Source organism: Rhinopithecus bieti, unplaced genomic scaffold, assembly GCF_001698545.2.
Source record: "Rhinopithecus bieti isolate Rb0 unplaced genomic scaffold, ASM169854v2 scaffold_39870, whole genome shotgun sequence".
NCBI classification, from domain to species: Eukaryota; Metazoa; Chordata; class Mammalia; order Primates; family Cercopithecidae; genus Rhinopithecus; species Rhinopithecus bieti.
In genome coordinates this window covers 3,165,694-3,178,948 of record NW_016817144.1, presented here as the reverse complement: position 1 = coordinate 3,178,948, position 13,255 = coordinate 3,165,694, and the positions used below count along the sequence as shown (strand labels likewise).

The following is a 13,255-nucleotide window of genomic DNA, read 5'->3' as shown; positions in this document are numbered from 1 at the left end:
AAAAAAAAAAAAAAAAAAAGAAAAAAAGAAAAAAAGAAAAAAAAAGTGTCCCTGATTCCACCTAGATGGAAGGAATTGCCTTTCTCTGAAGGCTTAGAGCATTTTATCTAGTCCCCTCAAATTACCTTGGCTTAAGTATTTATGCACCTATATTTTCTCCCCTGCTGGACTGTAAGCATCTTAAATTCAACTTCATCTGTGGATCATTTTCTTATCACCCAAAGTGTCCAGCACATGGGTGATGTGGTAGATATTTAACAAATTCAGTCAAATTCTACAAACATTTTTTGAGCACTTATATATACCCATCAAGCTACTAGACTGAGGATTCAGAGGTAAATGAGACAAATACAGTGATCTCTGACTTCCGGGAGCTTACAGTCTAATCTAGAAGTCAGACTAGAAGACAAATAGTTACACATGTGATGACTGAAATCCGTGCAGTAGGTGAACTCTTGTAAAGCAAGCAAGGAGAGGCATACTCTTTGCAGGTCAAATGCAGGGCTGATCTTTTGCCTCTAAATGTTTATTTTTTTCTTCATATAAAAGTAACCAATCCTCTTTGTAGAAAATTTAGAAAACAGAAAAGTGTAAAGAGGACAAAACACTTTGTGATTCCTATCGCTCAGAAAAGCTAACATTTTACCATATTTACTTTTAGTCTCTTTGCTAACTTTGTGGAGTGACTGAAGGCTCAAGTTCTTTGAACAGTCTTATTGAGATAGAATTCATATACTATAAAATAGTATAATTCATAGACTATAAAACTGGAGAACCAGTCTCCATACTGGTAGGTAATTGCCACAGTCAGATTCTCATCACAGTGTGATTGAGATTTGAATTAGGTGAGTCAGATGGGCACTCAAAGAGCTTAACAGGAGCATCTGTGTAGCAATACTGAGTTCACAGCACAGTGGAGTGGAGGAGCTAAGCATCTGTGAACAATAATAGCTTCAAAATAACGTAGAGAGGTCAGGCGAGGTGGCTCATGCCTATAATGCCAGCACTTCGGGAGGCTGAGGTGGGCAGATTATAAGCTCAGGAGTTAGAGAGCAGCCTGGGCAATATAGTGAGACCTCATCTCTCCAAAAAAAAAAAAAAAAAAAAAAAATTAGCCAGGTGTGGTGGTGCATACCTGTGGCCCCAGCTACTTGAGAGGCTGAGGTGGGAGGATCAGTCAAACCTGGGAGGTCAAGGCAGAAGTGAGCTATGATTGCGCCACTGCATTACAGCCTGGGTGGCAGAGTGAGACTCTATCTCAATAAATAATAGTAATAATAATAATAATAATGTAGAATGACTTAAGTGCCCTGAAAAAGCAATAACATGGGATAAGGACTCAGAGAAAGAACTGCTTCTAGACCAGGATGCATAGCAATTGGGAAATCCTCCTCTGAACTAGTCTTGAAGGATGAGTAAGGTTTGCCACGTGGCAAACAGAACCAGAGAGAACAGGTGTGGGGCAAAGGAGTCATCTAGTTTAGCTGGAGTGGAGGAAGCTGGAAGGGAAGGCTGGTTAGAAAAAGGTTGATGCAGCTGGGCACAGTGGCGCACACCTGTAATCTCAGCACTTTGGGAGGCCGAGGCGGGCAGATCACAAGGTCAGGTATTTGAGACCAGCCTGGCCAACGTGGTGAAACCCTGTCTTTACTAAAAATACAAAAATTAGCCAGGCATAGTGGCGTGTGCCTGTAATCCCAGCTACTAGGGAGGCTGAGGTGAGAGAATCGCCTGAACCCAGGAGGTGGAGATTGCAGTGAGCCAAGACCGAGCCACTGCACTCCAGCCTAATGACAGAGTAAGACTCCGTCTCAAAAAAGAAAGAAAGAAAGAAAGAGAGAGAGAGAGAAAGGTGGATGCTGGGTCCTGAAGGATGTGGATGCCATGCAGGGAGTTTGAACACTCTTCTGTCTCATGCACTACAGAAAGGAACAATGTCCGGTATTCCTGTGTTGGGTTAATGCTTATTTCCCTTAAGTTGGGCATCCGGCTCTTCATCTAGAAGGTATTTCCCCTTTATATCGATGTATGGCATCTTCCCCCAGACTATAACCTGCTACAAATGCAAGGATTGCCCGTAGAAAATTAGCCTTAATCTATAATTTCATTAATAGAGCCAATCTGTGGGTGCTGTGCGGTTCATTTTTTCTTTCTTTCTTTTGAGATGGAGTCTTGCTCTGTCACCCAGGCTGGAGTGCAGTGGCAATCTCGGCTCACTGCAGCCTCCGCCTCCCAGGCTCAAGCGTTTCTCCTGCCTCAGCTTCCTGAGTAGCTGGGACTACAGGCACATGCCACCACACCTAGCTAATTTTTGTATTTTTAGTAGAGATGGGGTTTCACCATGTTGGCCAGGCTGGTCTCAAACCCCTGACCTCAGGTGATCCACCCGCCACGGCCTCCCAAAGTGCTGGGATTACAGGTGTGAGCTACCAGCGCCCAGGGAGGTTCATTTTTTCAGAATAAAATTTCAACTAAGTCTGGTGGTAAAATCAGCTAGTTAATCCCACAAAGCTTACAAGAACTGGGGATTTTCCACGTAGAATAACAGGAAAGTAAAACGCAACAGCGACTTTTTCTCCACCCAAGGTCAGCAGTGCTTGGCCTTCAGTTCATTTTACGTTCCTTCTCCCCTTCACGAGTTGGCAGGGGCAGAAAATCAAGCGTGTCTAAAGCTGTAGTGTAGGTCATTATGGAAGAATCATCAACTTGATAGCTTCTGTTTTCCTACCACGAACCTTCACGGGGAAGAGAAAAATCAACATACTCCTCCACTCAGTATAAATGTTAATTCTGGACACAACTTCCCTCAGTGTTCTTGTGACAAACAGAAGCTGAACACAGCCTCCTGGAATGGCTACTTTGTATCACATGCTTGTTTGAGCCTTTTGTTTTCTTGGTGTACTTAAAAGAAAAAGGAACACTGAAATATTCTTGCATAGCATTTTCATGGATACCCCTTACGCCAACCACAATACCGTATTTCAGAGGCCCCACTAATTTCTGAGGAAAAATTACGGCGTGTACTTTTATTTAATTAATTAATTTATTTAGAGCTGGAGTCTTGCTCTGCTGCCCAGGCTGGACTGCAGTGGCACAATCTTGGCTCAATGCAACCTCCCCATCCCAGGTTCAAGTGATTCTCCTGCTTCAGCCTCCTGAGTTGCTGGAGCTATAGGCGCGTGCTGCCACACCCGGCTAATTTTTGTAGTTTTAGCAGAGATGGGGTTTCACTGTTAGCCAGGCTGGTCTCGAATTCCTGACATCAGGTGACCGCCGAGGCCTCCCAAAGTGCTGGGATTACAGGTGTGAGCCACGGCTCCCGGCCTTTATTTTTAATTTTTTTCGAGATGGGGTTTTGCTTTGTCACCCAGGCTGGAGTGCAGTAGCACGATCTTGGCTCATTGCAACCTCTGCTTCCCAGATACAAGCAATTGTCCTGCCTCAGCCTCCCAAGTAGCTGGTATTACAGGTGCCTGCCACAGGTCTGGCTAATTTTTGTATTTTTAGTAGAGACATGGTTTTACCATGTGGCTAGGCTGGTCTCGAACTCCTGACCTCAAGTGATCTGCCCACCTTAGCCTCCCAAAGTGCTGGGATTACAGGCGTGAACCACCACGCCTGGCAGCATGTATTTTAAAACATTGCCCTGGGCCATCTGTTTTTTGAGGATTTGCCAAATTTCCCAAGTCACCAAAACAGACCTCTGGTTTCACCTGTAAACCCTGAGTTTCCTATGTTCTCAGGACCGAAAAGTCTCCCTTTTCTTTTCCCACAACCCACTCTGTGGGCAATGAAACAGGTCGTTTTGGGAGAGCGTCCTGTACTGACAGGACGTGCCACGGTGCCAGTGAACCAGGACTGTGCCCACTCTGCTACACGACAGTTTGTATTGTTTCTTTTTACACAAATATCCCCTTGTTCCAACAATAGCATAAAAAAAGGTGTTTTTTTGTTTTTTAAATGACCTCTTGGTTTGTTTGGGGATTCAAATGCTCAAGTGAGTCTAGTTTCAATTTTTAAAGATCTTACATCTCTCCCAGAAGGACTTTAATGACCTGTTTCCAAAGTCACAGATTTCTAGATATTAATAGTTAGACTCAAAGTCCAAATTTTCTATCGCAGTTCTCTTGAGATCAACAGTAAAATTTCATGTTAGAGGTGAGAACCTGGAAAATAATTTTGATTTGTTGGAGAGGCTGGAGCCAGAGCAGCCAGGAGTAGTCATTAATTTCCTCACACCTGCTTTGCAACACCAAGAGAAAGTCCTTCATTCTGTTTAGGGGAAGAAAAGTACAAGCACAGCTTTATCTATCTGTCTGTCCATTTACTTAGAGACAAGGTCTGGATCTATCACCCGGGCTGGAGTGCAGTGGCCCCACGTTGGGTCACTGCAACCTCCACGGCCTCCCGAGTAGCTGGGGGACTACAGGCCCATGCCACCACGCCCACCTAATTTTGTAAAGACGGGATTTCACCATGTTGCTCAGGCTGGTCTTGAACTCGTGAGCTCAAGTGATCCACCAGCCTTGGCCTCCCAAAGTGCTGGGATTACAGGCGTGAGCCACCACGCCCAGCCATAGCTTTCAATACACGCCAGTTAAGAAAAGGTGTAAACATGCCGTAAGTGATTTGACAACTGCTAACGTAGCAGAAAGTGTAAAGGGAAAAGATGAGTAGCAACCACAGAAGGTGCACTTGTTATGATTTGATGAGAATACTTTATCTCTGTGGTTCCCAAACCCATAACCCAGTCTAATCAAGTGAAAAACGCTAGACAAATTTCAACAGAGGGAGATTCTACAAAATACTTGACCAGTACTCCTCACAACTGCCAAAGTCCTCACGCCTGTAATCTCAGCAATTTGGGAGACCGAGGCAGGCAAATCACTTGAGCTCAGGAGTTCGAGACCAGCCTGGGCAGCACGGCGAAACTGTCTCTACTAAAAAACACAAAAAGTAGCTGGGTGTGGTGGCGTGCACCTGTAATCCCAGCTACTTGGGTGGCTGAGGCAAGAGAATCACTTGAACCTGGGAGGCGGAGGCGGCAGTGAGCTGAGATCGGGCCACTGTACTCCAGCCTGGGCGACAGAGGAGTGAGACCCTGTCTCAAAAAGAAAAAACAAAAATAAAAAACACCTGCCAAAGTAATCAAAAACAAAGTCTGAGAAACAGGAGTCTGTTAATTACCAAGAAGAGCTGAAGGAGACATGACAAGTAAATGTAACGTCGTGTGCTGGATGGATCCTGGAACACAAGTAAGACGGGAAAACTAAGGAAGTAAGAACAAAGTATGGGCTTAACGTTATCAGTATTGGTTCATTAATTATGACAAATGTACCAAAGTAATGCAAGACGGTAACTACGGGAACTGTAAGGGATGTGGAATATAGGGGAACTCTGCACTGTCTTCAAATTTTTCTGTAAATCATAATCTAATATAAAGTTTATTTTTTTAAAAAAAGATGAGTGGTCAATGTTGGTTTGTCTCCAAACATTAATTACAACAGACGTACCAGAATTATTAATACTGTTGCAGCTGGATGAACTGAGCTCAGGTACACCCTAACACAGTTTCAGCAGCCATAAGAGCAGAGAAAACAAGTGGTTTCTCTTCCCCATTCCCTTGTTAAAATATATTAAGTGGCTGAGAACTTCCTTGGAAGAAGTCCACATCTCCATTTCTAGTAAGAAGTTTCTAGACTAATATTCAATCCAAGTGGTGCTGGGATTCTGCTGAAGTAGATTTCTGTGCTGTAACTCGGTCTCTAGATGAAACTTTTGCTTTCAAACTTTTAGCATCTGCTTTACACTTTACAATTACCAAACTGTTAAATAACATCATAGTACTGAATCATTTACAAATGTTTATTAAATGTAATTTTTACAAAGCAAATATTAATAGCAAGAGGCAAATGTTTTGCAAAATATGTACAAAAGTAAAAAGCTGTCATGAACTAGCAACTCATTTTATAAAATCAAACCATTCTTTCCACTTTTAGACCTCCTTTAGAAATAATTTATTGCCCATCCTGAACTAAAGCACTGACAAAAAAATTTACAATTATCAGATAATGTGCTTAGTTCCTGGAAAGTTATAAAAAGACATATGTAAAAAAAAAACAAAAAACCCTAAGCCACAAATATTTTATAGAGCTAATACAAATCATGTTTAGTTAGGTACAGTATCTATGGGGTTATTACAAAATATACTTTCTAAGGCTTCTTGTGGTCAATGAGCTCTCAGCAGACTAGAGTAGTTTAGAAAAGCCATTTCAAACATTTTGTGGTTCTGCCTTCAAGTAAGAGGTAAAAGGTATATGGCACAGTTTGTTGCACTGTTGCATATACTTTGCAAGAATTAATCTCTACCCCTTTCTTTCCTAGTACCATCCAATAGGCATGATTAAGGACAAATTTATCATTTACTATGGTAAGAAATATTATAAACAAGCTTTCTTAATACAAACCAAAGTCACATACCAAGTAAGTAGTATATGACTTTCAGTAATATTCACTGACTGAAAATTCATGCACAGTGAGTCCCAGCACACGCTGATCCATCTGTAAACTTCCATCATCAACAGCAGATTTGAATAAGTCACAAAACTCTCCTTATCAAGCCATAAAATACTGCCGTATCATTCATGCTTTCAAAACAATGTTCCATATAAGCTCTCGCATTTGAAACCAGATGGTTAGACCTGAACGCTGCAAGAGTGAACATAACTTAAATGCTAACTATACATTCAAGTACAGACATAAGAATGCTAGTGGTACAAACACTGTACTCCAAATAATGCTGTTAATCACCTACCAGCCTAAGGCTAGTATCTACTTGATGGAACCTGAAAAAGCCATAAAGTCCAACTTGTTTAAAATGTTCAGACTTAGACTTACACTTCAAACTCTAGTATACATTTACTAAGCCCTAACCTCGTACCATAAAAAAAGGGCATGTGCTATATTTGAGACACGCAGACACACCCACACCCACCCAATCTCTCCCCTCCTCATGTTTACTAGACTGAAAAGCCACCCTGTATCCTATCCTCAAAAGAAAAAAAAAAAAAAAAAATCAGTGCTTTTAGTCAAGCAGCACAACACAAGGATGGATCATCTGTGATTAACAGAAGTGAACACCTTGAAATGATGGCAGAGAGACTAACTAGGTACTAAGTCAGACTTTTAAGTGAAAAAGACATGAGCAAAACTTCTGGTCTTAATTCCTCAAATAAAACTAAAATAAATCAAATGGTAACAGAGTGACTTTCTCTAAATTTATTAGGGAGTTTGTTACAAACGTTTGGGCTTTACAGGCATGATTTCATGGATTCAAACAAGAAATTAACACTGATATTTAGCCTTCTCATGATATACACAGAAATAACATTGCTACAAACTGCAATGGAGAGAATCTTGTTTCAAATGGCTTGGTTTGGGGTTTTGTCTAAATGTATCATTATATAATGAAAGCACCAATTTGAGGGTTTCTCAAATAGCGATTTGAATTTTAGGACATAACAGTATAACATGGTAATTTTACTCTTCGTATATAAATAAGGCATAATCGGATGTGTAATAATTCTGAAAATACATTTTATCAAAAGCATAAATACAAGTATTTGGGTACACAATGAAAGTTAGGACTTCCCCATTTCTTCTCACAAAAAAATGTTAAGGGCATATGGTATCTGTTGAATCTAAATCAGCACTTCTAATCATTTCTGGTATTAAGGTGATCTTATTTCCTTCTACTTTAAACCAACCACTGCCACCAACTGAATAAGGATTTCCCTAAACAGCCTCAATTTGAGAGACTAACCAGAGGACCTTCTCTATGCAAATTACATGCCAATACACCTTAAAATAAGACAAAGTGAATGATTTGTTTCATTTCACATTTGCTTTCTTTGGTTGCAGAGCAATCCAGTGCCCTTTCCAGATAATAAAACTGCAACGAAGATTTCAATTTAATATTTGGCAGACAGCAACTATGGAGGTTATTAAAAATATTAAAGGGGCAAAGGCATGCTTATACTCACATTTTCAGAAAACATTTGACAAAACCCTTTCTAAAAGTTATGGTCTAAATTTGTTTTATAAGGCAACTGTGTATACATTTCTTCAAGGTCAATGAAGACACTTGTGTAGTATTTCTTCAGAATTAAATGAGAAGGCATTCAGATTTAAGAACAGAATGTAATACAGGATTAGGCACATTTTATTCCAAACCATAACCATAAAGATTTAGAAAATCAAATACATCAAAGAACTTTATATCCAAATTACTTTTTTAGAGACTGGGGTTAAGTTGGCATAGTGAAAATTATGAGCACCTTTTCAATTCTGTTCACTAAATTGCATCTCTCTCTTCCTATAGTGGTATTTCAAAAGGATTCCATTTTCATGGTACAGGTATAAGACTCCTTTCAAAGGGTTTGAAAATAAAACATAAAAAACTGTGGACTAAAGCCTTTAGATTGAACTTAAAGTTCTACTGTCAAAACAAGCCCAAGTTGAATATAAGTAATTCACTGCCTCAAAATATAGTCTAGATTTTAAAAGAATGTTGATTCTGAGACATTACATGCAGCAGGGAAGGAAACTGCAAATGCCCAAAATAACACGCTATCTATTTGGTGTTTTAACACTTCTCGGTGGTAAGTCAAAAGGGGGAAACTTGGTGATTTCTGCTTTGTCCGGCAGTATCTATGGTTCATATCACAGATCTTAATTATGACTTCAGTAAGATGAAGTGTCCTCTTTCTATAGGGATCTAACTTGAGCCCTCACTGGAGTCAAATGTTTTGGCCATTCAATTTGCTAAATGTGTGGGTAAACTCTCCACTGAACAGTCCAAATGTTACTGTGCACACATTCCGATATTCATCAGCACTGCCATTATGCTAACTTTGTCAATTTCAACAATGTATTCTTTTTGGCAAGAAGCACTAGATGTAGAACTATTCAAACATGCATGAATGATACCATGAACACCTGCATCATGGTGCCAGGCTACGTATGTGTAGCTCATGTATTACCATGGCATGAAAACACTGGAAGTTATATGGATACAATGATAGTGGAAGTTCAAATGTGAGAAAAGTCAGGCATGTCAAGAACAATCCCTGGTTAGTTTACTGAAGAGCCCCACTCTCGTATCAGACAGCAAGACAGAACAGCCACTGACTTAGAAAGGCTGGGTGATCCATAACGACCAATCTTTCAAGGACCAATAAAATACCTGAGTACACAGTCAGCTATACAGTAAAACGACAGATATCACAGTCTTAAAATTTTCAGGAAAAGTAGAAAAGCTGTCAGACTTTTCAAGCTGTTGCCAGCCTTGGACTTCTGTTTCACTGATCAAATTGTAACACTACATACAGCCTACAAGATAGTATTTCAGTACTGCAAACCAGCCATTCTGATGAGTTCACTATGAATGTATCTGCAATCACAAAGCTACTTCATCGACACATTTTAATTTGGTAAGCAGTGGGGGGGGGGTCAATGTAATCATCTTCAGGTGCAAACTAAAAAAATTCCTACTTATCCTTAGAAGCATCCTTAAAACATTTAAAATATACCTCAAAAAAGCTGGACTTTCATAAACAACAATTATACAAATGTGTACATACTGTATCTTTTAGAGACACACCAAGAATGAACAGGAATCTCAAATAATGCCTTCTTGAATAGTTTGACAGAAAAATACTGCCCTTGGCAAGCTCCGAATAAACAAAACAATCCCACAAATGCCACAGTGTGGAGCTGATGGGACTGGACAGGACAGCAAAGGATAGATGTTTGTGATGATACACAATGATTTCCTACAGTAAGGATTGGTCTTTACTGACCAACTGAGATAGGGCTTAAAAGTCAAATATATGACATTCTGGAACAGGTTAAGTTTATTTAGAAAGTTCTGTTACCAAGTTGCTTGCAGTTTTTAGTTGCTGCTATGGCCAGAATGTTTCACATGTGGTACATTAAACTACATGATAATTAAATATGAGAAAGGCAAATTCTATTTCACTCATTACGTTTGACCAAAACACGGTAAATAGCATTTGCTTGCCTTTTGCTCTCCCATACCACCTGTGAATTCTTCATCAGCATTAGACCAAAGACCTTATGTAAACTTGAAAACACGAAGAACATTACCTTCAGAAACACAGAAATCTAAAAGCAAAACAGCTGTTGTGTACACAAGCAATTAAAATATGAAGGCTAAACCTTCTATGAATCTATAGAATGCCATTTCTTAGATCAAACTTTTTTCTAACAGCCCTTACAAAATGGGAGGTCACCATAAAGTTAGGCAACAAGTGGCACTGCTATGTGTAAGGCGGACAGAAGGTACCTTACTTGCTTTGGAACTGAATATTCCTAACCTCATCCCTACAAGTATTTAAGGACACCTTTGATACTTGGCACTGCAGGAGAATTCAGTTTGAAAAGTAGAATAATTTAAAGCCTGAAATATGCCTAGTCTGAGGTCGGCTGGGAAGTTTTAACCGGACTTGAATAGAAGCCATGGTGAAACAGATCAAAGCCTGCATTACAGCAAATCTTGGCGATGTGTCACTCAATAGCTTTCAGCCACAAACCAAAGGCCGCAGAAAAAGTACTAAGATTTTCAAGAAGTTAAACGCAGAATTAAGATTGTTCTAATTCTGGTTGTAAACTGCTATTTTAAAAAACAAAACAAACAGAAAACATCAAAAACACAAAAAGATATTAAAACAGCAAGTCTTTTGTACATCACTGTAGCATAAGCTGCTTGAGGTTGTCATGCAGAATAGTATCCTTCACATCCCGGAAAACAAGGCGGATGTTCTCCGTATTGATAGCAGTGGTGAAGTGGTGGTATAAGGGCTTCTGCTGCTGGTCCCGGCGTTTGTTCCGGAAACATTCCACCAGGAATTTTTGGACGTCTCTTAAGCAGTGGGGATCCCCTTCAAATTCTAGGAAATAGTCTTTGATGCTCACAATTTGCACCTTCTCCTCAAGCAAGTCTGTCTTGTTTAAGAACAGAATTATGGAGACATTGCTGAAAACCCGGTTATTGACAATTGTTTCAAAAATGTTCAGAGACTCTGTAAGGCGATTGGTCAGTCGATCTTCCATAAGCACCTGGTCAAATTCACTTGAGGAAACAAGGAAAAGTATTGATGTGACACTGTCGAAACACTCAAACCAACGTTTCCTTTCTGATCTCTGACCACCTACATCAACCATTTTGAAAGGAACATTTTTAATTTCAAAGTCATATTCATGAATGCCTTTGGTGGGTCTTCTGGCAAGCAGAATATCTTGTTGTGATGGAATATAATCCTGGAAAAGGAAAAATTGTTTTATACTTAGCAATCCAGAAGTAATTCAAATTTTTAATGGACTACTAACTGGACTAGTGAATAGATATGCAACAAAATGACCTTTTAAATGACATTTTCAGATAGATTATGCTTATTATAAAATGTTAAGACTGGTCAGACATGGTGGCTCATGCCTATAATCCCAGCACTTTGGGAGGCTGAGGCAGGAGGACCACTTGAAGCCAGGAGTTTGAGAATATACTGAGCAACAGAGCAAGACCCCATTTGTGCTCCCCGCAAAAAAAGCCAAGATACATTAAAATGTTAGCAGGATGGGTTCAAAATTTACTACAAATGGCCAGAATCTACTTGTTTTTATCCCTGCAATACTACTCCAAATTTAAGCTGAAGTCTTATCAATTGTTCTCACTCGCCCTCACTGCTATATATCTACCTGCAATTTTACTCCCCACTATTAGCCACTCTTGGTTCTAGCCAGAGTGATCTTCCTGTCTGCATATCCACCTTCTCCACACTGCTCCTTGCTCATCTATTAAAAGCCATGAGGGTTGGGTGCGGTGGCTCACGCCTGTAATCCCAGCACTTTGGGAGGCCGAGACAGGCAGATCACGAGGTCAGGAGATCAAGACTATCCTGGCTAACACAGTGAAACCCCGTCTCTACCAAAAATACAAAAAAATTAGCCAGTCGTGGTGGCGGGCACCTGTAGTCCCAGCTACTTGGGAGGCTGAGGCAGGAGAGTGGCGTGAACCTGGGAGGTGGAGCCTGCAGTGAGCCTGAGCTGAGATCACGCCACTGCACTCCAGCCTGAGTGACAGAACGAGACTTCGTCCCCAAAAAAAAGCCCATAGGATCTGATTCCAGTGCCAATTCACAAGGATCACTTCCTAGTTCCAAGTTCTGCCCACCTCTCTCTAACCTATTCTAAAAGTTCCTTTACTCTGCAACCCCACTCATGACTTAGAACTTCTATGTTTTCACTGCTGCTCTATTACGTATGAAAAACCCTTTCTCTCCTATAATTAACTATGTTCCAGCTTTCTTACTTATTGACCCAAGAACTCAAACTAGTCACTCTGTCAGCACCTCTGTCTGTGAAATGGAGGTGATCACACTTGGCCTGTCTACCTGGGAGGGAGGGTTGTTGCAAGGATCAAATGAGCTCTTCTCTGCACTCTTGGTCAGTGAACGGTAAAGACCCTGAACAACAGAAGCTGCTGGTCACACAAGTCACCGGCTACTCTGTGATGGCACACTTCCTTATGCAATGTAACTGGTCCTTCCTTGTCAGTCTAGCATTTTTCCAAAACTACAACACAGCTTTCTGGTAATACATGAGCAGGACAGCTAATATTTATCATCAAGGTCAAAATATTTTAAAAATCAAGGCAGGATTTAAAACAATGCTGACCGTTATTCACAATGCTGCACTTTATGCCTTTCTGAATAGTGTAATATGATTTTGAAATTTCATTACAACAAGAATACTCACTGTCTCAAAATACTGCAATGGAATTAAGAACATATATATATACATATTTTTTTGAGATGGAGACTTGCTCTGTTGCCCAGGCTGGAGTGCAGCTCACTGCAACCTCCACCTCTCGGGTTCAAGCGATTCTCCTGCCTCAGCCTCCCAAGTAGCTGGGACTATAGGCGTGCACCACCACGGCCAGCTAATTTTTTGTATTTTTAGTAAAGATGGGGTTTCACTATTTTGGCCAGGCTGGTATCGAACTCCTGACCTCAAGTGATTTGGGACGCCTCGGCCTCCCAAAGTGCTGGGATTACAGGCGTGAGCCACTGTGCCCAGCCAGAATTAAGAATTTTTAAAAAGTAGGCGGGGCCGGGCGCGGTGGCTCAAGCCTGTAATCCCAGCACTTTGGGAGGCCGAGACGGGCGGATCACGAGGT

General features: G+C 40.7%; 1 protein-coding gene across 2 annotated transcripts in view; it reads right to left on the bottom strand.

Annotated features, from left to right (window-relative positions):
• Positions 1-5,847: 5,847 nt before the first annotated feature.
• The window catches only part of GNA13 (G protein subunit alpha 13), a 48,027-nt gene continuing 40,619 nt past the window's right edge, over positions 5,848-13,255 (bottom strand). For both annotated transcript variants that reach the window (XM_017855851.1, XM_017855852.1), the window contains exon 4: positions 5,848-11,340. In XM_017855851.1, coding sequence (XP_017711340.1) covers positions 10,768-11,340 — 573 coding nt within the window. In that variant the 3' untranslated portion in view covers positions 5,848-10,767. The remainder of the gene's footprint in view (positions 11,341-13,255) is intronic.